This window comes from Balaenoptera ricei, chromosome 6 (assembly GCF_028023285.1).
Source record: "Balaenoptera ricei isolate mBalRic1 chromosome 6, mBalRic1.hap2, whole genome shotgun sequence".
In the NCBI taxonomy this organism is placed as follows: Eukaryota; Metazoa; Chordata; class Mammalia; order Artiodactyla; family Balaenopteridae; genus Balaenoptera; species Balaenoptera ricei.
The window spans coordinates 66,834,859-66,858,166 of record NC_082644.1 but is presented as its reverse complement, the minus strand read 5'-3'; the positions used below and the strand labels follow the sequence as shown (position 1 = coordinate 66,858,166).

The window sequence follows — 23,308 nt, the reverse complement described above, 5'->3', positions numbered from 1 at the left end:
TTAGCTGTTGAGTTTTTTCATAGATGACCTTTATTTATCAGGTTGAGGAAGTTCCCTTCTATCATTAGTTTGTTGAGTGTTTTCTATCATAAAAAGGTGTTACTTAGTTAACAAAAAAATTTTTTGCATCTGTTGAGATGATTATACTGTAGTCCTTTATTCTAATAATCTGGTATATGACATTGGTTTTTTGAGGTGTTAAACCAACATTCCATTCCTGGTATACATCCCATTTGGTCATGGTGTAGGGCCAAACGGAGAAAAGAAATTATCAGCAAACATGCTTATTATATTTTTTACCAATCAATCAAATCAGGAAGTAGTGGTATCAAAAAAAGTACTGATGCACTTCAGAAATGCCCAAGATGTTTTTTCGAACAAAAACAGACATAAAGAGGCATAGATGCATTTTGGCTTTATTGGCCCTAAAAGAAGGCAAGGTGTATTTAAGAATAGAAGTTATTCGGAGGGAATTCACTTAGGAAGGGCAGTTAACCTGCACAGAGCTCTGGGAGCTCACAAGTGGTACACTGTTTGGGGACTGGTGGTGCCCCTTCCTTGTGTGAAGATTGGAATGCACAGTGGGTTACTCTCTGGCTGAAAGACCGTATTTTCTTCCCTCCCTCCCTCCCTCCTACCCCTATCAATCAATCAATCAATCACTTAATGAAAGAATAGCCTTTATTTATTAGCCCTTCAGTGATTTTCTTTGCCAGTGGCAATGATAAAACTGCTAAATATGCTGTAGCTCAATATTTACCAAATGATTGATTGATAGGCCATTGATTTCTGTGAAATTCAGATGCACAATTTCATTCCACAGTAAAATGGATTCCAGTTGAAGCCATGTTGAGTTCTTTGCTCACATGACCCTTTAAAACGTCAATGATACCACATGAGCCATCTAGGTCTTTTTAACAGCTTTAAAAGGCTCTGTACCCTTCAAATATGGGGGCTACAGGAAAACAAAATAAAGATCTGTTTCTCTGTTAAAGATACTAACTCATATGTTAAAAAGTTTATTTCAGTTAAATTGTAAGGCAATAATTAATCCTTAGCAAACCAGTGAAAAGAAATAGACATAATCATTTTTTCTATAGCTTCCTGAGTCAGCAGTCTGGCTTCGTAAGTAGTGGCTCCCTCAGTAGTGACATTTTAGGAGTCCTATCATGCTTATTTACATCTGCTGAAGTGTGGAAACAGAAATACTTCATGCAACATCTTAGGTCAGACACAATGTAAATTTTAAGGATTTCTTCAAAATCGCAACCCTTCATACTTTCCCTGAATGTGCAGTACTGTACATTTTAAATTCTGCAGGAAATGCATTAGAATTTGAAAAGACCCTTTTAGAAACGAGTTATTCACATCAGATACTCAAAAAACTAACAAGTTCTTTAATCTCAGAGATTGCTGATCTGACAGTGTTCTTAACAGAGCCATGAATATTGTGTATAATTACTTAACCACTTTTGGCATTAAAACAGTCCCCCAGAATATTAAGCATGCCGTGAGACTAGTGAGCATTTGTACGATAATCAGAGCTTTATAATGCCAAAGAAAACCAAAACAAGAGAGAATTGTTCGCATAGGAAAATAACTCAAAGGCAAAAAGAAAACCGTGATTATTACTGAAAAGGAGTAACAACAGGGAACTATTTGTTTCTCATGTAATGTCCTTCTTCAACACTTGTGATTTTGCTTTTCTTTTTCCTATAAATAATTTCCATTAATCTATTTCAGATTAACCACAGGAACAGAAAATATGCCTGTATTTTGAAATGTGTTTAGATACATTTTTTTCCTCCACAATTGTTGAGTCTATAAAAGCTATAAACACTGCAAACCTTATGTGTACTGCCTGACACGTGAAGCACCCAAGACTAGTGATACAGCTGACCCTTGAACAACATGGGTTTGAATGGTACAGATCCAATTATACACAGATTATTTTTCATTAAATGGGTATTACAGTAGTACTACACGATCCGTGGTTGGTTGAATCCATGGCTGTAGAACCTTGGATACAGAGGTATGACTGTAAAGTTATATGCAAATTTTCAACTGCACAGTGGTCAGCACCCCATATCCCTGTGTTGTTCAAGGGTCAACTCTATATGGTTCCTACAAAGTCCAGGAAAAGCAATGGTTCCGGTGTCCACGCATGTGACAGCATGTTACCATTCAGCTCTGGCTGCAACCCTGCTGTCTGTGTGGGCTCGGTCAGTTTTTAAGGAGTCACAAATTAGGCAGGCAGTATGAGGAGCATGATTCAGAAAGCACTAGCAGCTTCAAGAAGTATTTTCTTCAACAATGCACACTTACTATGCTCCTTCTGTTCAGGCAGATCCGAGTGCCACTTTTTTTGTTTTACTATGGCTTTTCTTTAAAATGTTTTTTTTTGGCCTAGGCTTGCTAAATGCAAAAATTGTCTTTTTACATTTTTAATGGAAAAAAGAAAGCTAGCAGAATTTACCACTGCTCTAACTAAACTCTTCCACTGCTGGAGCCAGGAAGCCAACAGCCATCTTCCTCAACATGAAAAGTACCTCTAAGTCCTAGAGCTGCCATCATGTAGAATCTGAACACCAACAACTATAAGGACAGTTACAGAAGGACATTCCAGTACAAGCCACAGCCTCAAGTCTCAGGAAAGCCAGCTCTGCTGAACACAGTAAGTTAGTGAGAAACTAATCTGTTCAACTGGCTGGAAAACAGACAAAAATAAGGACCCAGTGCATCAATAAAATTATGCCCTAAAGGATTAACCTTGGATAACAGAAGACTCCTAAAAAATGAGAATAAATATAAAATGCCCAGCCACTCCCAACCCCACTCTCCTCCCACCCCAGAATAGCCACCATGGCAACTAGTGCTCTGAAGAAGGAAGTTAACGTCATATACTTGCACAAACAATATTCTAAACCAAAAGAGCCTGTGAAACTCAGAGGGAAAGGTAACTAGACAAATGCTCTTCTCACAATGGTGAGGTGTGGAGAGGAGGAAAAGAGATGTTTCAGAGGGAAACAGGCATTGAAAACAACCTCAGAAAAGCATTACAATGATGGAGCTCAGTGACCACTTGTCAGAAGGACAGGAGTCACCAACTCACACAGGTTTCCACATCAGAGGACGGGGGCTTCAGAGATGCAAAGCACACTGAAGGCTGCATGCAGAAGCAGAGCTCTCGGCACAGGCTGGGGCCTCAAAAGCCCAATGGTTCTTCCCCAGTCTTTACCGCAGTTGCTTTCTAATGACCTACAGAGTTAGGTCTCAAGGGGAATCATTACTGTGAATGATATTTAACCTACCATCCAATGACACAAAAAAAATAGTCTTGGGCTTTAACTGGAAATGTCATTTGTCTCATTAACAGTGGATTTACAGTACCTTCTGCATCTTTCATGATCCTAAGGGGACAACTATTAAAGTGGTTTGTTGGCTTTCGTCCTTAAGGTCATATAAAATGACATATGTAGGTAGTGGCAATACCCACATGTGCTTAAGTGCCAGAAAACTGGTATTTTCAAGTGTCAGAAGGGCCATGCACACTACACCACAGCATAACCATTACAGACAGTGCTGGGCTCTGAAGAGTGTTAGCCCACAAAGCTCTTTGAACATATGCTCATTAATTCATTGACTTACATACCAACATCCATGAAACACAAGGAGAAACCGTGCCACGTGGAGTATCCCACTGGGCATGTACTTAGAGCTCATCCACAAGACTAAAACACAAAGAGATTGTAGGTGCACACCCAGGCAGAGGGAAATGTCCAATCTGGGAACTTCTCTTTCAGAGCATCCAGCTGGGAGGATCTCTTGTCATCCCCAGAAAGATAGTGGGCAGCAATGGCCACAGTGACCACTCCTTCAGGCTGTTCTTCCAAGACCTGGAGGAGAAAATTAGTTACTTCTCTACTTCTAGGAAGGCAGAACACTGACTGATCCCAAGGTTCTTGCCAAATACCACCTGGAAACCTGATCAGTAATACCAGCAATGCTGGGAAGTTCCCACCTGTACTTCTATCCAGAACTGCCATGCGGAGGCCTGGAGTCCATGGGAATAGAATACAAAGTAGTCCCCTCCTTTACTCGTGACTGGGGTGCCATTGCCGAGAGACCACTGAGAAAGTGTAGACCCTTTGTGGGTTCGAACGTAGAATGACATATGGCTTGGTCCTGTATGATAAGAGGAAGGAAGAATAGTTAAAACAATCTTTGAAAAAGAAACCCACCACCCAAACCAGACTACGAAGTTCATACTTTATATCACTTTTAAGACACTCAGTACAAACCTAAAAAAGGTCTGCCAGGTTGGATGTTCAGTGTGTATCAACAAAGGTAAGTAATGAGGTGCAGCAGAAAAGTTATAATGAGAAAACCTGTTTACATCTCGGTCTGGTCATTTAAACATGCAAGAACCTTACCACTCACGAGCCCTTCTTCAGAAATCTAGAGAATAAGCTTCATCTAACCCAAGAGATAACTGCAAAAACTAAAGCAAAAGAACTGACAGGATTTTAATATATCCACATACATTATTAAGACAAACAAATACTGAGGTGAGGGTGGAAGACTAATGGACAAATGTTGCATGTAACAAACACAGAGGGAAAGGGCAAAGCAGATAATCAAACTGTTGTATAAGCTAATAGAGTTAAAGAATATAATTAAACACTGACACACAGATAGTAAAAGGTTAAATAACAGGCAATCAAAACAAAAATATAAACCTTACATGCCAGAAACTACTTTTTTAAACAGCACATCATAGAAAAAAATACAGCAGATAAAACACACGTAATTATAAATATTGTGTGAAAGTTGAGACCAAAAGTATTATAGTTACACAGTAAAAATAAATGTGAAAAGACCTAACCCAGCTGCTAAAAGAAAAAAAAGTTTAACTTAGCTTACGAAGCTAGACCTAATCACATACTGTATTCCAAGAAACATAAAGAGATTCAGGAAGGGTAAAAATAAAGGTTATTTCAGGCAAGTGGACAGAGTTTTTAAAAAGACAAGAAACATTATTACAGGTAAAACTAGAAATCAATGAAATAGAGAATAGAAGAAATAGACCTAATAATCAAAAATCTGTTATTTTTTTAAATTAACAAGACAACCACTAATTAACCTGATTGGAAAAGAGACAGAGGGAAAGGAGAGTGGAGCAGAGAAAACAAGTATACACAAAGAGAAATAAGAAAAGTAAGCAGAGGTTGTTTAAAAAATCACACATAATCACTCTGCCACCCTCTGTAAGTTTGAAAACCCACATGAAATGGATATTCTGCTAGGGAAATACAGATTATCAAAACTGATAAGAGATAATAAAGCTGAAGCAGAGATAATAAAGCTAAAGCAAACCAATTTCCCTAGAAAAATTATTAAGAAACTACCCTAAGAAAAAGCACCAGGCCCAGGTGGTTTTAAGAGAGGAATTCAAGCCAACTTTTCAACAAAATAGTTCTAATGCACCATAAACTGTTGCAAGAAAATGAAAATTAAGGAAAACTTACCAACTGTTTTTATGATGTGTAACATTCAATACATTAATGATGTATACCTAAATCTGATAAGGACAGTAGCCGCCCACCCCCCCAAAAAAACCCCCATACAACACAAACCAATATCACTCATGAACACTGATGTGGAATTTCTAAATAATATATTTGCAAACAAATCCAACATCACGTTAAGAAAATAATAGCCTATGTATGACCTGGTAGGATACACCATTTATTAAAAGACCCAAGGAAGAAAAATCCCGTCATTAGTTTTATAATGCTAAAAAAGCTTTTCACAAAATTAAAATCCATTCCTTAAAAAAACATTCAAGGAATGACAAGTGATGAATGCTTGTTTAACATGATAAAAAAATATATACCTTAGCCCCAACGTCAATATCTTACATAATAGGAAAACACTAGAGACCTTGGTTCTAATATCAAGAACAAGGTAAGGATGCTCACCATCTCCGAAACTGTTCTATCCTATGCTAGAAATATTAGTTATTTAGACAAATCAATTAGAGGCATAAGAGTTCGTAAAGAAAAATTATTTGCAGATGATATACAGTAGTAAACTATACACCTGAGGTCTGTATTTGTATGGCTCTCGGGCTAAGAATGGTTTTTACGTTTTTAAAGAGTGGTTAACAAACAAACAAACAAAAATATCATGGAGACATATGGCGAAGCCTAAAATACTATCTGGCCCTTTAAATTTTGGCAATTCCTGGTATACCTGGTGAACCCTAGTATCAGTGATTAACTAAAACAAGAAGATTCAGTAAGGTAGCAAGATATAAAATGACATACAGAAGTCAACTGCCTTCATACATAAAAAATATAGCCAGTTTGAGGACATAGTGATAGAGAAAATCCCAATGATAGTAGCAACAAAACCTTTATGGCACTCCTGAAAGACACGAAAGTAGAACTGATCCAACAAATGCAAAGACATTTCCAGGTTCATGGATAGGGTGATTCAACATTATATGTCAGGTCTCCTTAATTTATAAATTTATTATGATACTCCCCTAAATACCAATTAGCAATATGTTTTATATTAGATGATACTAAAGTTCTAAATACTAAAATTATGGAAAAATAAGCATACAAAAAAATGGCAAGGAAGATTCTAAAAAACAAAAACTACAAAGGATCTTAACCCTCCCAATCATTAAATTATAAAGCTTCTATAATTAAAAGTGTGGTAACTGGTGCACAAACAGACCTGCACACATAACGTCAAAAAATAATTTAAAAAAAAAATGATTTCTTGACATTTGTAATCACAAAACACAGGGCAGTAGGTGTGCAACCTGCCTGCCAGGAATCTGAATTTTACTGGAATTCTCCAAATGGTGCATAAAGGATAGAAAAAGGTTTGAATTTTTGTGTGCTTCCTTTTTATAGGCTGGCATTTAAATAAAATAAAAAATTATTGGCATGAAGAAGAAAACCAGTTAGTGCAAAATAAATTTATTTCTAATTAAAATTTTAAAGCCTAGAAAACAGAAGTATTCACCTTCAGAAGTGTCAGCTAAGGCACTTACTTCCCATAAGTGCTTCATCCCACTGGTTAACTACCAAATATTATTTCACTACTACCATCTTGTGTCCTCCAGCTTCCCTCGCTTACAAGATTTTCAAGTCCCTGCTGTGTTAAACTGAATGGAAATACAAAAACCAAACAAGCTACTTGTAGAAGAGAAAGTTCAGTAAAAAGTGGGCAAAGCTGAGGTATATACAGTCAAGTAATTTTGTGTATGGTGTTTGGTAGTGTTCTAATTTCATTCTTTTGCATGTAGCTGTCCAGTTTTCCCAGCACCACTTATTGAAGAGGCTGTCTTTTCTCCATTGTATGCTCTTGCCTCCTTTGTCATAAATTAGGTGCCCATATGTGCATAGGTTTATCTCTGGGCTTTCTATCCTGTACCATTGATCTATATTTCTGTTTTTGTGCCAGTACCATACTTATACAGTCAAATAATTTTTGACAAGGGCACCAGAGCAATTCAGTGAGCAAAGTCTTTTTCAACAGATGGTGCTAGAACAACTGGATATCCATAAAGGAAAAAGGACCTTGACCTCTACCTCACACCATATACAAAAAACTAACTCAAGGTGCATCCCAGGCCTAAACATAAAAGCTTAAAGCTATAAAGTTTCTAAAAGAAAAAGTCTAAATTCATGATCTCTGGGTAGGCAAGCTTTTTTGGAAGACACATAACGCATTAATCCTGAAAGAAAAACCTGATAAAATGGACTTCATAAAAATTTAAAACTTCTTCACATCAGAAGACATCATTAAGAAAATGAGTGGGCAAGAAATCTTGATAACACTATAGTTATCTGATAAAGGATTTTATCTAGAATGTATGAACTCCTGTAAGACAACAAGCTCAGTTTTTAAAAGGGAAAAGGACATGAGGAAACAGCAGATGAATGGCCAGTAAGCACTTAGAAAAGTGTTCCACATCTTAATTATCATCAGAGGAATGCAAGAGGTACTACTACTAAACACCCACAAGAAATGATAAAATGAAAAAAAACAGTAAATTCTGATGAGAATGTGGAGTAACTGGAACTCTCGTATACTACTGGTGGGAGTGAAAAATGGAAAAAAACAATTTAAAAAAGTTAAACGTCTGTCCTATGAACCAAACAATTCCACTCTTAGACATTTATCCAAGAGAAGTGGAAAACATATATTCCCAAAAAGCTTTGTACAAGAATGTTCATAATAGCTTTATTCATATTAGCCCCTGGTGGAAACTGCCCAGGTGTCCATCAACAGGAGAATGATAAGCTGTGGTATAGTCATGCACTGAATACTGCTCAGCAATGAATAGGAACAAAATAGTGATACTCAAAAACAACACAGCTCAATCTCAAACACATTATGCTTAATGACCAGACACAGAATATTACATACTGGACGATTCCATGTATATGAAGTTTAAGAATGGGCAAATCAAGTCTGTCAATGTAGGAATCAGAAAGTTGCTTCTCCAGGGCAGGGAGACTTGAGTGTAAGGGAACTTTCTGGGGTGATGGAAATGTTTTGTGTTTTGATAGTGGTTACGTGGGTATATGTATGCTTTTATCAAAACTAATGGAACTGTATAAGATCTGGACATGTCAATGTATGTAAATTAGGCCTTAAAAGATAAACATATATATATATATGAATGAATAAAAATAAGGAAGGGGGAAAGTTACGTATGAAGATACTTTTCACTCATAAAATCCTGGGCAACTTTCTATCAACCTTTTTTTTTTTAAAAATTAATTTATTTTTGGCTGCATCGGGTCTTCGTTGCTGCACGCGGGCTTTCTCTAGTTGTGGTGAGCAGGGGCTGTTCTTTGCAGTGCGTGGGCTTCTCATTGTGGTGGCTTCTCTTGTTGCAGAGCATGGGCTCTAGGTGTGCGGGCTTCAGTAGTTGTGGCACACGGCTCAGTACTTGTGGCTTGCAGGCTTAGTTGCTCTGCGGCACATGGGATCTTCCTGGACCAGGGCTCAAACCCATGTCCCCTGCACTGGCAGGTGGATTCTTAACCACTGCACCACCAGGGAAGTACCTCAACCTTTTTTTTTAAACTCAGTAATTAAAGTACAGAGTGAACAGTAGCAGGAACTTTTAAAACTGAACTTCCTGTATTAGGGTTCTCTAGAGAAACAGAATAGGATGTGTGGAGAAAGAGAATTATTTTACAGAACTGGCTCATGTAATTGTAGAGGCTGGCAAATCCAAAATCTGCAGTAGGGGCTGGCAGGCTGGAGACTCAGGAAAGAGCTGAATTTGAATTCCTAGGCTGTGCTGGCAAGACTCCCCCTCCTTGGAGGAGGAGAGTCTTTTTTTTAAGGCCTTCAACTGATTGGATGAAGCCCACCACATTATGGAGAACAGTCTGCTCTACTCAGAATTTACTGATTTAAATTAAATGTCAATCCCATCCAAAAAATACCATCACTGGAAACATCTAGTATGGTGTTTGCTCACGTATCTGGGTACCATCTTAAAAAGAAAAAAGCTGACAAATTTAATTTAACTCAACACATTTGAGTGCCCATTATGTGTCAGTGATTTCACTGGGCACCAAGAACAGAAAGATAAGAATCCACCCATGTCTGCCTCCCTTGAATTCTAGTGGACAATACAGACATGAACTAAATAATCATGATACAAGGAGGTCAGCGCTACAATCAAGATATGTACAAAGGAAAGAAAAAGGATAGCAGTTCCTTAGTCTGTTGGAGAAGATGGGAGAGAAATGTCAGTGTAATCTTGGCATTTTGCCAAGGGGAGAAACACGGAGTTTGGGTGGGAGGTAGTAGCAAGAAAATCTCTCTCTCACCAGGAGTGAGTATGTGTTTGGACAGAAAGGGGCAGTTGGATGTAGCTAAGGAATGCATCAAGGGAAGTGCTGAAAAAAGTTTAAATGGGTACCTGGGCCAAACTACCAAAGACCAAACATGCTTTGCCAAAGAACTTGCATGTATTCTGCAGCAACAGGAAATCATTAAAAGTTCTTTAAGCAGGAAAGTGACGTGATCAAATGTATTTTTGAAAAATAATATTAGAGACAAGACTCAGAAGCCAGAACACCAGTTGAGAAGCTCAAGGAGCTAACTACTAGTTTTAAACATAGTAAATATACCAAGAAAGGTAAATAAAGTCACACTGTCTACTAATGCCAGGCCAAATGCTGTTTTGGATCTACCTGACAACTAATATCTGACACTAAAAGTTTTTCAATAAAGCTCCTTAAAAATTATAATCTGCCTCAATTTGTTTTTAGAAACACTATAAGCTCTCAAGTTGCTGGTCATGATAATAAATCTGAGGGGAAAAAAGCTCACATGCAACATATTATAAAGTTTAAGAAGTGAAAGAGAAAGAAGAAAAAAAAAACTTGTCTGACTTACCCATTGCTTCAAAGGTCAATTTTACAGAATCCCAGGGAGGGAAGAATTGGGAATATTACATTATAAAGCATCTGTACTACCCATGAAGCAGTATAGTGTTATTTAAAGTAAACTTATTGAAAGCTCTAAACCACTTAAAATAATTTTTAACAAGTATAATCAAAATGCTAATATATCAGTTTTATCAAACAAGTATAATTGCTATGTGCCTAAAAAGCAGACCAAAATAGGTGAGGCAAAAACTGACAGGATGGAAAGAGAAAAAGACAAATTCACCATTATAGTTGGAGACTTCAACAACACTTTACAGTAACTGACAAATCCAGCAGGCAGAAAATCAGTAAGGGTATATAGTTGAACTAAAACACCACCATCAAAAACATTCATAGAACTTCATCCAAAACCAGAATACACATTCTTTTCAAGCTCACATGGAACATTCACCAAGAGAGACCGTATCCTGCACCATAAAACACACCTCAACAAATTTAGAATAGAAATCATATAAAGTATGCTCTCAGACTACAATGAAATTGTAGAAATAAATATTGAAAAACAGCTGGAAAATCCAAAATATTTGAAGATTAAAGAACATACTTCTAAATAACAAATGAGTCAAAGAAGCCTCAAGAGAAATTTTTAAGTAAATTGAACTAAAATTTTAAATTTGTGAGATGCAGCCAAAATAGAGCTTAGGGGGAAAAATATAGCATTGAATGCATACATTAGAAAAGATGATCTAAAGTCAATAATCTAAGCTTCCACTTTAATAAGCTAGAAAAAGAAGAGTATTTAAATCCAAACTAAGCAGAAAAAAAGAAATACTTAAAAATAGGGCAGAAATTAATGAAATTGAAATAGGAAGTCAATAGAGAAAAATCAATAGAACCAAAAACTGGTTCTTTGAAAAGATCAATAAAATTGATAAACCTCTAGCCAAGCTAAGAGAAAAAGAGAGAAGGCACAGATTACTAATCTCAGAAATGAAAGAGGTGACATCACTACAGATCCCATGGGCAGTAAAAGGATAACAAAAGAATATTATGAACACTGTAGGCCCCGAAATTTGAAAACCCAGATGAAACAGACCAATTCCTTCAAAGACACAACCTGCCAATACACACACAAGAAGAAACAGACAATCTGAAATAGTCCTTTATTTATTAAACAAAATTGAATCAATAATTAATGACCTTCCAAAACAGAAAGAACCAGGCCCAGATGGGTTTGCTAGTGCATTCCACCAAACATTTAAGGAAGAAATTATACAAACTCTCTACAATCTCCTCCAGAAGAAGACAGAAGCAGAAGGAACACTTTCTAACTAATTCTGTGAGGCCAGCATTACTCTTAACACCAAAACCACACAAAGACATTACAGGAAAACTTAAAGATTAGTACTCCTTCATGAACACAGACGTAAAAATCCTCAACATAATATTAGAAAATCAAATCCAACAATGTATAAGAAGAATTATACACTATGACCAAGTAGAATTTATTCCAGGTATGTGAGATTGGTTCAACATTTAAAAATCAAGTAATGTAATGCATGATATCAACATGCTAAAGAAGAAAAACCACATGATCATATCAAAAGACAGAAAAGTATTTGACATAATCCAACATTCATTCAGAATAAAACTCTTAGCAAACTAAAAATAGATGGGAACTTCCCCAACCTGATCTGAAGAACATCTACAGAAAACCTACAGCTAACATCATACTCAGTTGGTAAGAAAGCTTTCCCATTAAGATCAGGAACAAGGCAAGGTACTCACCTCTCACCACTCATTTTTAAAATCATACTGGAAGTCCTAGCTAATGCCATGAGATAAGAAAAGGAAATAAAAAGTATAAAGATTGGAAAGGAAGAAATAAAACTGTCTTTGTTTGCAAATGACATGATCATCTAGGTAGAAAATCCAGAAGAATCAACTAAAAAAATCCTGGAACTAATAAACAATTATAGCAAGGTTGCAGGATACAAGGTTAACATACAAAAGTTAATTGCTTTCCTATATACCAGCAATGAACAATACTATTTACATTAGCACCTCAAAAACGACATACTTAGGTATAAATCTCACAAAATATGTACAAGATCTGTATGAGCAAAACTGTGCAACTACAAAAAAAAAAATCAAATAAGATACAAATAAATGGAGAGGCATTCCATGTCATGGATAGGAAGAGTCAATAATGATGTCATTTTCCCCAAACTTGATCCACAGGTTCAATGCAATTCCAATCAAAATCCCAAAAAGTTATTTTGTGGGTATTGACAAACTGATATATGGAAAGACAAAAGACAAGCAATAGTCAGTATACTGAAGAGAAATAAAGTCGGAAGATTGATATACCCAACTTCAAGAAATACTATAAAGTTAAAGAGATCAAGACAGTGCAGTAATGGGAAAAGAATAGAGAAATAGATGAGTAGAACAAAATACAGAGCCCAGAAATAGCCCCACACAAATATAGTCAACTGATCTTTGACAAAGAAAGAAAGGCAACTCAGTGGAGACAGGATAGTCTTCAACAAATGGTACTGGAACAACTGGAAATCCACATGCAAAAAAATGAATCTAGACACAGACCTTATACCTTTCACAAAAATTAATTCAAAATATATCACACACCTAAGTGTAAAAGGCAGAATTTTAAAACTTCTAGAAGGTAACATTAGAGAAAATCTAGACACCCTGGGTTTGGCAATGATTTTTAGACACAACACCAAAAGCATGTTCCATAAAACAAAAGTGATTAAGTTGGACTTCAATAAATTAAAACTTATGCTCTACAAAAAACACTGTTAAGATATGAAAATACAAGCCAAACTGGGAGAAAGTATTTGTAAAACACTTACATGATAAAGGACTTATACCCATATATACAAAAAACTCTTAAATATCAACAATAAGAGAACAAAATTAATAAACAGACAAAAAGATCTGAATAGACACCTTACCAAAGAAGTTATACAGATGGCAAATAAGTATGAAAAGCTGCTCAACATCATATGTCATTAGGGAATTGCAAATTAAAACAATAATAAGATACCACTACGTATCTATAAGAATGACTAGAATCCGAGATTGGTTCAAGATGGCGGAGTAGAAGGACGTGTTCTCACTCCCTCTTGTGAGAGCACCGGGGTCACAGCTAACTGCTGAAGTCGTCGACAGGAGGACACTGGAACTCACCAAAAAGGACACCCCACATCCAAAGACAAAGGAGAAGCCACAATGAGATGGTAGGAGGGGTGCAATCACAATAAAATCAAATCCCATAACTGCTGGGTGGGTGACTCACAAACTGGAGAACACTTATACCACAGAAGTCCAGCCACTGGAGTGAAGGTTCTGAGTCCCACGTCAGGCTTCCCAACCTGGGGGTCCGGCAACAGGAGGAGGAATTCCTAGAGAATCAGACTTTGAAGGCTAGCGAGATTTGACTGCAGGACTTCGACAGGACTGGGGGAAACAGAGACTCCACTCTTGGAGGGCACACACAAAGTAGTGTGCGCATTGGGACCCAGGGGAAGGAGCAGTGACCCCCACGGGAGACTGAACCAGACCTACCTGCTAGTGTTGGAGGGTCTCCTGCAGAGGCGGGGGGTGGCTGTGTCTCACCATGAGCACAAGAACACTGGCAGTGGAAGTTCTGGGAAGTACTCCTTAGCGTGAGCCCTCCCAGAGTCCGCCATTAGCCCCACCAAAGAGCCCAGGTAGTCTCCAGTGTTGGGTCGCCTCAGGCCAAACAACCAACAGGGAGGGAACCCAGCCCCACCCATCAGCAGACAAACTGATTAGTTTTACTGAGCTCTGCCCACCAAAGCAACAGCCAGCTCTACCCACCACCAGTCCCTCCCATCAGGAAACTTGCACAAGCCTCTTAGATAGCCTCATCCACCAGAGGGCAGACAGCAGAAGCAAGAAGAATCCTGCAGCCTGTGGAACAAAAACCACATTCACAGAAAGACAGACAAGATGAAAAGGCAGAGGGCTATGTACCAGATGAAGGAACAAGATAAAACCCCAGAAAAACAACAAAGTGGAGATAGGCAACCTTCCAGAAAAAGAATTCAGAATAATGATAGTGAAGATGATCCAGGACCTTGGAAAAAGAATGGAGGCATAGATTGAGAAGATGCAAGAAATGTTTAACAAAGCCCTGGAAGAATTAAAGAACAAACAAACAGAGATGACCAATACAATAACTGAAATGAAAACTAGAAGGAACAATAGAATAACTGAGGCAGAAGAACGGATAAGTGACCTGGAAGACAGAATGGTGGAATTCACTGCCGCAGAACAGAATAAAGAAAAAAGAATGAAAAGAAATGAAGACAGCCTAAGAGACCTCTGGGACAACATTAAATGCAACAACATTCGCATTATAGGGGTCCCAGAAGGAGAAGAGAGAGAGAAAGGACCCAAGAAAGTATCTGAAGAGATTATAGTCGAAAACTTCCCTAACACGGGAAAGGAAATAGCCACCCAAGTCCAGGAAGCGCAGAGAGTCCCATACAGGATAAACCCAAGGAGAAACACAGTAATCAAATTGGCAAAAATTAAAGACAAAGAAAAATTATTGAAAGCAGCAAGGGAAAAACAACAAATACCATGCAAGGGAACTCCCATAAGGTTAACACCTGATTTCTCAGCAGAAACTCTACAAGCCAGAAGAGAGTGGCATGACATATTTAAAGGGATGAAAGGAAAGAACCTACAACCAAGATTACTCTACCCGGCGAGGATCTCATTCAGATTTGATGGAGAAATCAAAAGCTTTACAAACAACCAAAAGCTAAGAGAATTCAGCACCACCAAACCAGCTCTACAACAAATGCTAAAGGAAGTTATCTAAGTGGGAAACACAAGGCAAGAAAAGAACCTACAAAAACAAACCCAAAACAATTAAGAAAATAGTAATAGGAACATACATATCGATAATTACCTTAAACATTAATGGATTAAATGCTCCCACCAAAAGACACAGGCTTGCTGAATGGATACAAAAACAAGACCCATATATATGCTGTCTACAAGAGACCCACTTCAGACCTAGGGACACATACAGACTGAAAGTGAGGGGATGGAAAAAGATATTCCATGCAAATGGAAATCAAAAGAAAGCTGGATAGACTTTAAAATAATGTTACAAGAGGCAAGGAAGGACACTACAAAATGATCAAGGGATCAATCCAAGAAGATATAACAATTATAAATATCTATGCACCCAACATAGGAGCACCTCAATACATATGGCAAATGCTAACAGCTATAAAAGAGGAAATCGACAGTAACACAATAATTGTGGGGGATTTTAACACCTCACTTACACCAATGGACAGATCATCCAAACAGAAAATTAATAAGGAAACACAAGCTTTAAATGACACAATAGACCAGAAAGATTTAATTGATATTTATAGGACATTCCATCCAAAAGCAGCAGATCACACTTTCTTCTCAAGTGTGTATGGAACATTCTCCAGGATAGATCACATCTTGGGTGACAAATCAAGCCTAAGTAAATTTAAGAAAATTGAAATAAATTTCAAGCATCTTTTCTGACCACAACGCTATGAGATTAGAAATCAATTACAGGAAAAAAAATGTAAAAACCACAAACACATGGAGGCTAAACAATACCTTACTAAATAACCAAGAGATCACTGAAGAAATCAAAGAGGAAATCAAAAAATACCTAGAGACAAATAACAATGAAAACACAATGATCCAAAACCCATGGGATGCAGCAAAAGCAGTTCTAAGAGGGAAGCTGATAGCAATACAAGCCTACCTCAGGAAACAAGAAGCATCTCAAATAATCTAACCTTACACCTTTTAGGAACTAGAGAAAGAGGAACAAACAAAACCCAAAGTTAGCAGAAGGAAAGAAATCATAAAGATCAGAGCAGAAATAAATGAAATAGAAACAAAGAAAACAATAGCAAAGATCAATAAAACTAAAAGCTGGTTCTTTGAGAAGATAAACAAAATTGATAAGCCATTAGCCAGACTCATCAAGAAAAAGAGGGAGAGGACTCAAATAAATAAAATCAGAAATGAAAAAGGAGAAGTTACAACAGACACCGCAGAAATACAAAGCATCCTAAGAGACTACTACTACAAGCAACTCTATGCCAATAAAATGGACAACCTGGAAGAAATGGACAAATTCTTAGAAAGGTATAATGTTCCCAGACTGAACCAGGAAGAAATGGAAAATATGAACAGACCAGTCGCAAGTAATGAAATTGAAACTGTGATTTAAAATCTTCCAACAAACAAAAGTCCAGGACCAGATGGCTTCACAGGTGAATTCTATCAAAAATTTAGAGAAGAGCTAACACCCATCCTTCTCAAACTCTTCCAAAAAATTGCAGAGAAAGGAACACTCCCAAACTCATTCTATGAGGCCACCATCACCCTGATGCCAAAATGAGACAAAGATACTACAAAAAAAGATAATTACACACCAATATCACTGATGAATATAGATGCAAAAATCCTCAACAAAATACTAGCAAACAGAATCCAACAACACATTAAAAGGATCATACACCACGATCAAGTGGGATTTATCCCAGGGATGCAAGGATTCTTCAGTATATGCAAATCAGTCAATGTGATACACCATATTAACAAATTGAAGAAGAAAAACCATATGATCATCTCAATAGATGCAGAAAAAGCTTTTGACAAAATTCAACACCCATTTATGATAAAAACTCTCCAGAAAGTGGGCAAAGATGCAACCTACCTCAATATAATAAAGGCCATATATGACAAACCCACAGCAAACATCATTCTCAATGGTGAAAAACTGAAAGCATTTCCTCTAAGATCAGGAAGAAGACAAGGATGTCCACTCTCACCACTATTATTCAACATAGTTTTGGAAGTCCTAGCCACGGCAATCAGAGAAGAAAAAGAAATAAAAGGAATACAAATTGGAAAAGAAGAAGTAAAACTGTCACTGTTTGCAGATGAGATGATACTATACAAAGAGAATCCTAAAGATGCCACCAGAAAACTACTAGAGCTAATCAATGAATTTGGTAAAGTTGCAGGATACAAAATTAATCCACAGAAATCTCTTGCATTCCTATATACTAACGATGAAAAATCTGAAAGAGAAATTAAGGAAACCCTCCCATTTACCATTGCAACAAAAAGAATAAAATACCTAGGAATAAGCCTACCTAGGGAGGCAAAAGACCTGTATACAGAAAACTATAAGACACTGATGAAAGAAATTAAAGGTGATACCAACAGATGGAGAGATATATACCATGTTGTTGGATTGGAAGAATCAATATTATGAAATGACTATACTACCCAAAGTAATCTTCAGATTCAATGCAATCCCCATCAAATTACCAATGGCATTTTTTACAGAACTAGAACAAATAATCTTAAAGTTTGTATGGAGACACAAAAGACCCCGAAAAACCAATGGAGTCTTGAGGGAATAAAACGGAGCTGGAGGAATCAGACTCCCTGACTTCAGACTATACTACAAAGCTACAGTAATCAAGATAATATGGTACTGGCACAAAAACAGAAATATAGATCAGTGGAACAGGATAGAAAGCCCAGAGATAAACCCATGCACCTATGGTCAACTACTCTATGACAAAGGAGGCAAGGATACACAGTGGAGAAAAGACAGTCTCTTCAATAAGTGGTGCTGGGAAAACTGGACAGCTACATGTAAAAGAATGAAATTAGAACACTTCCTAACACCATACACAAAAATAAACCCAAAATGGATTAGAGACCTAAATGTGAGACCGGACACTATAAAACTCGTAGAGGAAAACATAGGAAGAACACTCTTTGACATAAATCACAGCAAGATCTTTTTTGATCCACCTCCTAGAGTAATGGAAATAAAAACAAAAATAAACAAATGGGACCTAATGAAACTTAAAAGCTTTTGCAAAGCAAAGGAAACTACAAACAAGAGGAAAAGACAACCCTCAGAATAGGAGAAAATATTTGCAAATGAATCAACGGACAAAGGATTAATCTCCAACATATATAAACAGCTCATGCAGCTCAATATTAAAAAAACAAACAACCCAATCCAAAAATGGGCAAAAGACCTAAATAGACATTTCTCCAAAGAAGACATACAGATGGCCAAGAAGCACATGAAAAGCTGCTCAACATCACTAATTATTAGAGACATGCAAATCAAAACTACAATGAGGTATCACTTCACACCAGTTAGAATGGGCATCAGCAGAAAATCTACAAACAACAAATGCTGGAGCAGGTATGGAGAAAAGGGAACACTCTGGCACTGTTGGTGGGAATATAAATTGATACAGCCACTATGGAGAACAGTATGGAGGTTCCTTAAAAAACTAAAAATAGAATTACCATATGACTCACCAATCCCACTACTGGGCATATATCCAAAGAAAACCATAATTCAAAAAGACACATGCACCCCAACGTTCATTGCAGCACTATTTACAATAGCCAGGTCATGGAAGCAACGTAAATGCCCATCGACAGACAAATGGATAAAGAAGATGCGGTACATATATACAATGGAATATTACTCAGCCATAAAAAGGAACGAAATTGGGTCACTTGTAGAGACGTGGATGGATCTAGGGACTGTCATACAGAGTGAAGTAAGTCAGAAAGAGAAAAACAAATATTGTATATTAACGCATATATGTGGAACCTAGAAAAACGGTACAGATGAACCGGTTTGCAGGGCAGAAATTGAAACACAGATGTGGAGAACGTACGTATGGACACCAAGTGGGGAAAGTGGCGGGGGGTGGCGGTGGTGGTGTGATGAATGGGGCGATTGGAATTGACATGTATACACTGATGTGTATAAAATGGATGACTAATAAGAACCTGCTGTATAAAAAAATAAATAAATTTTAAAAATTAAAAAAAAAAAGAATGGCTAAAATCCAAAACACTAACAGCACCAAATGCTGGTGAGAATGTAGAGCAACAGGAACTCACATTCATTGCTGGTGGGAATTCATACTGCCTTTGGAAGACACTTCGGCAGTTTCTTACGAAGGTAAATATAAGCTTACTATACAGTCCAGCAATTGCACTCCTAGATATTTATCCAAATGAGTTGAAAACTTATTCTACACAAAAATCTGCACACAAATGTGTATAGAAGCTTTACTCACAACTGCCAAAAACTGGAAGCAACCAAGATGTTCCTCAGTAGGTCAGAAGATAAACAAACTGTGGTACATTCACAGCAATAAAAAGAAATGAGCTATCAAGCCACTAAAAGACATAAAGGCACCTTAAATGAAAATTACTAAACAAAAGAAGCCAATCCGAAAAGGCTACAACGTATAATTCCAGCTATACGATATTCTGGAAAAGGCAAAACAATGGAGACAGTAAAAAGACCAGTGGTTGCCAGAGGGAGGAAGGAGAGAGGGGTGAATAAGTGGAGACAGGGGATTTGAGGGCAGTGAATCTATTCTGTATGATACTGTAATGGTAGATACATGACCATATGCATCTGTCAAAACCCATAGAGCTAAACAACACAAAGAGTGAACTAAGTCTAATGTAAACTAAGGACTTTAGTTAATAATAATGTATCAATGTAGGCTCATCAATTGTAAGAGATGTACCATACTTAATGCAAAAGGGATAATAATAAGGGAAGCTGGGGGGTAGAAGGGACAATAGGGAAATCTCTGTACTTTCTGGTCAATTTTTCTGTAAACTTAAAACTACTCTAAAAAATAAAGTCTATTAAATTTTCTTTTAAAAATCATAACCAGCTTCAATTGCTTTTAAAAACACCAAGTTCTTCCTAAGTTGCTGGTCACTATTATACATTTGAGGGAAAAAATATACATGCATATTAAAATTTTTAAGAAGTGACAGAAGAAAAAACTATCATATGACTTACCTGTTACTTCAAAGGTCAGCTTTACAGAATCCCAGGGTGTCTGTTCTTTGGATACAAGTCTGAAATGAGCAGGTTCTTTTGGAGAAACTTCTGGGGCAGGAAGATACCAGTTTTTCCTATTTGGAAAGGTAACTTCAATATTCAGGTTGCTTTATTAGTTGATTTTGAGCTATAATTCATGGACGTGCTCAGAATATAATAAACACATAAACTGATGGATATGATAAACACTGTCAGTTTCTCTGAGGCCCAGGTTATTGTGTAATAAAACCTTCCCAAAGATAAGAACAAGGATCCTAGGTGATCTTGATTCCACTACCCATCCTATTTCTTCTCATCCATTCCTTCACTGCCAAACCATAAAAACTTCCCAGAAATAAAACAATTTGAAATTGACTTAGCTGCTTGCTATCTGTTAGACCAGTTAAGAGGGCTACACTTTCTAACTATTCAGCTTTCTAGAGGAAAGACTTCCTATTTGAAAAAGCAAAATTTGGGGGAGAATAAAAAACTTCTGAGTGCTTTATCCCACAAAGAAATACAACTTTTGTAGTGATATTAAAAAAAAATAGTATAAACAGCACTCAACTTCTGTGTTAACCAGTTTAAATAATAAAGTACTGATACAGTGATAGGACTTGAGAACAAACTAACCGCCAACTAAAAGCAGAAAAGTAATGAACCAACCTGATGAGAAAGTGCACTGGAAGATACCAAGGGAAACCACATAGGGGTGCGTTCTCCTCACAGTGAGCTCGGATGGTATCGTTGATCTCGGGAATGTGAGGTGTTATGTGAGACATTCCGGTATAATCAAACCCGTTGATCCATATTCCAGAGTCTCGTTTAACTACGTTTCCATCCAAGTCATGAAATGTTCTAGTCACATGCTGAAAAGAACAAGACTAATGAGGAAACTACTGTTTGAACTCCTTCACCCACATCCCCACTCCAGATTAACAGAAATGACTAAATGACAATACCAAGAAATGATGAGGCTACTGAGCAACAGGAACCCACCACTGGCACAATCACTTTAGGAGGCTGCTTGGCATTACCTAATAAAGTTAACATGCGCATACCCTTCAAGCCAGCAACTCCACTCCTGAATATGGACCTTAGAGAAACTCTTGCAAGGTACAAAAGTGTTGGTTCAGCATTGTCCATATTAGCAAAAACTGGAAACAACCCAACTGTTCATTAACAGTAGAATGGGCAAATAAATTGGGGCATCATCCTATGACAGAAGTCTATTCAGCAATGAAAAATAATGAACTACAGTGACACAAATCAACCTGGAAGACTCTGACATGCTGTTGGGCAATAAAAAGCAAGCCACCAAAAAGTATATGGTACGGCTTTACCTGTAAGAAGCTCAAAAACAGGCAAAACTATATGTTGTTGTTTAGCGATTAATACATATGTGGTAAAATAATGATTAACTCCAACCTTTAAGATAGTCAGTACTTTGGGGGGTGGTAAGAGGGAGAGGAGCAAAAGAGTTGGGATTAAGAAGGGCATACTGAGGTTTTCTAAGGCACAGCTAATGATCTTTTAAACTCAGTAGATACTCACATGATTATTTTATTATTTCTTTCAAATATATTTCTATATTTAAATTTCATATAAAATTGTTCTGAAAACCTACTATTTCAGATATGAGACATGAAAACTAGAACTCCTAAAAGTCCTAAAAGGACTTAAATACATTCTAAAAGAAATACACACACATTTCTCTTTCGGGGTGTTACATGCTAATTCATGTGCAGAGAAAAATAGGAATCACAGCTCACCACTAGATGACAGACCTGTGCCTAACAGAATTCTATGAAAAGGCACCATGCTCCATCTGGAATAGCTCTATTAACAACGGAAACCAGCCTGAAGAATATCAAACAGGAAAAGAAAAAGGATTGCAAAGGGCAGGGGTAAACCACAGCCCACAGGTCAAATGGCCCACTGCCATTTTTATAAATAAAGCTTTATTAAAACATGGCCACATTCATCTGCAGGTATCATCTATGGCTCCTTTCACTCTGTAGAAACAGAGTAGCTGCAACAGAGACCACATGGCTGGCAGAGCCTAAAATATTTATTTTCTGGCCCTTTATAGGAAAAGTTTGTCAACTTCTGGCACTGGGGAAGAAGAGAACCCCAAAACAAATCAGACCAAGAGTTTTTAAAAATAAAAATCTAGCTTTTCCTAATGACTACTGATGTGATTGTAAAATTTGTCGCATAAAACGTATCACTGTGTCCTACAGGACTGGAAACAAAAACAAGGAATAGTTGGCTCTTTCTCAAAATCTCCTCTCTGATATTTAAGTTCAAATATATTATTACTACTTACTCAAGTCCTTGAATAATTATCTAGGTTATGACTCTTGGCTTTTCTGTTTGGCCACTCCATTCCCTCTAACAGAGAGGAAGACTGGAAAAAAGGTGACTTAAGTTCTTTTTCCTGTTTTAACACCAGCTCTAAAAAGTTTGCAGAAAAACCTGAAATCTAAGAAAGTTCTAAATCTTTTATTAATATCTAAGTTATTATATTTTCACTGTCACATTACCTTGAACATTACCTAAGATCAATCTTACCGCATTTTAAAGAATCTGTTTCATTTTGCCAGTTGACAGGAGGTCATATTTTTACTCAGCCCACAGACATTATTACAGTCTGTACTTCTGACAGCTCATTATTCCATGATACATATTTGCTCTCGTTTTTCCAAGTAGGTACATTTTTGTAATTTGAACAGTAATAAGAGCAACAAGCAGACATTTCCGATTCAGGCTCTTAGGAGAAGTGTTTCTAGCTGATAAGAATGCCTCCTGATGGTCGGTCTTTTCCTCACTGCCTTACACAAAATAATCGAGGTACAACTAACAGGTCAACAGTAGAAAAGTCACTTATGTGTTTCGAGCTTCA

The 23,308-nt window shown here is 37.1% G+C and overlaps 1 protein-coding gene across 1 annotated transcript in view; it reads right to left on the bottom strand.

Annotated features, from left to right (window-relative positions):
- Window positions 1-400: 400 nt before the first annotated feature.
- The window catches only part of ERMP1 (endoplasmic reticulum metallopeptidase 1), a 52,687-nt gene continuing 29,779 nt past the window's right edge, over window positions 401-23,308 (bottom strand). Inside the window, exons 12-15 of the mRNA XM_059924773.1 lie at window positions 21,070-21,272; window positions 20,383-20,498; window positions 4,022-4,185; window positions 401-3,896 (exon numbers count right to left, since the gene is read on the bottom strand). Of these exons, the coding sequence (XP_059780756.1) occupies window positions 3,732-3,896; window positions 4,022-4,185; window positions 20,383-20,498; window positions 21,070-21,272 (648 nt within the window). The 3' untranslated portion in view covers window positions 401-3,731. The remainder of the gene's footprint in view (window positions 3,897-4,021; window positions 4,186-20,382; window positions 20,499-21,069; window positions 21,273-23,308) is intronic.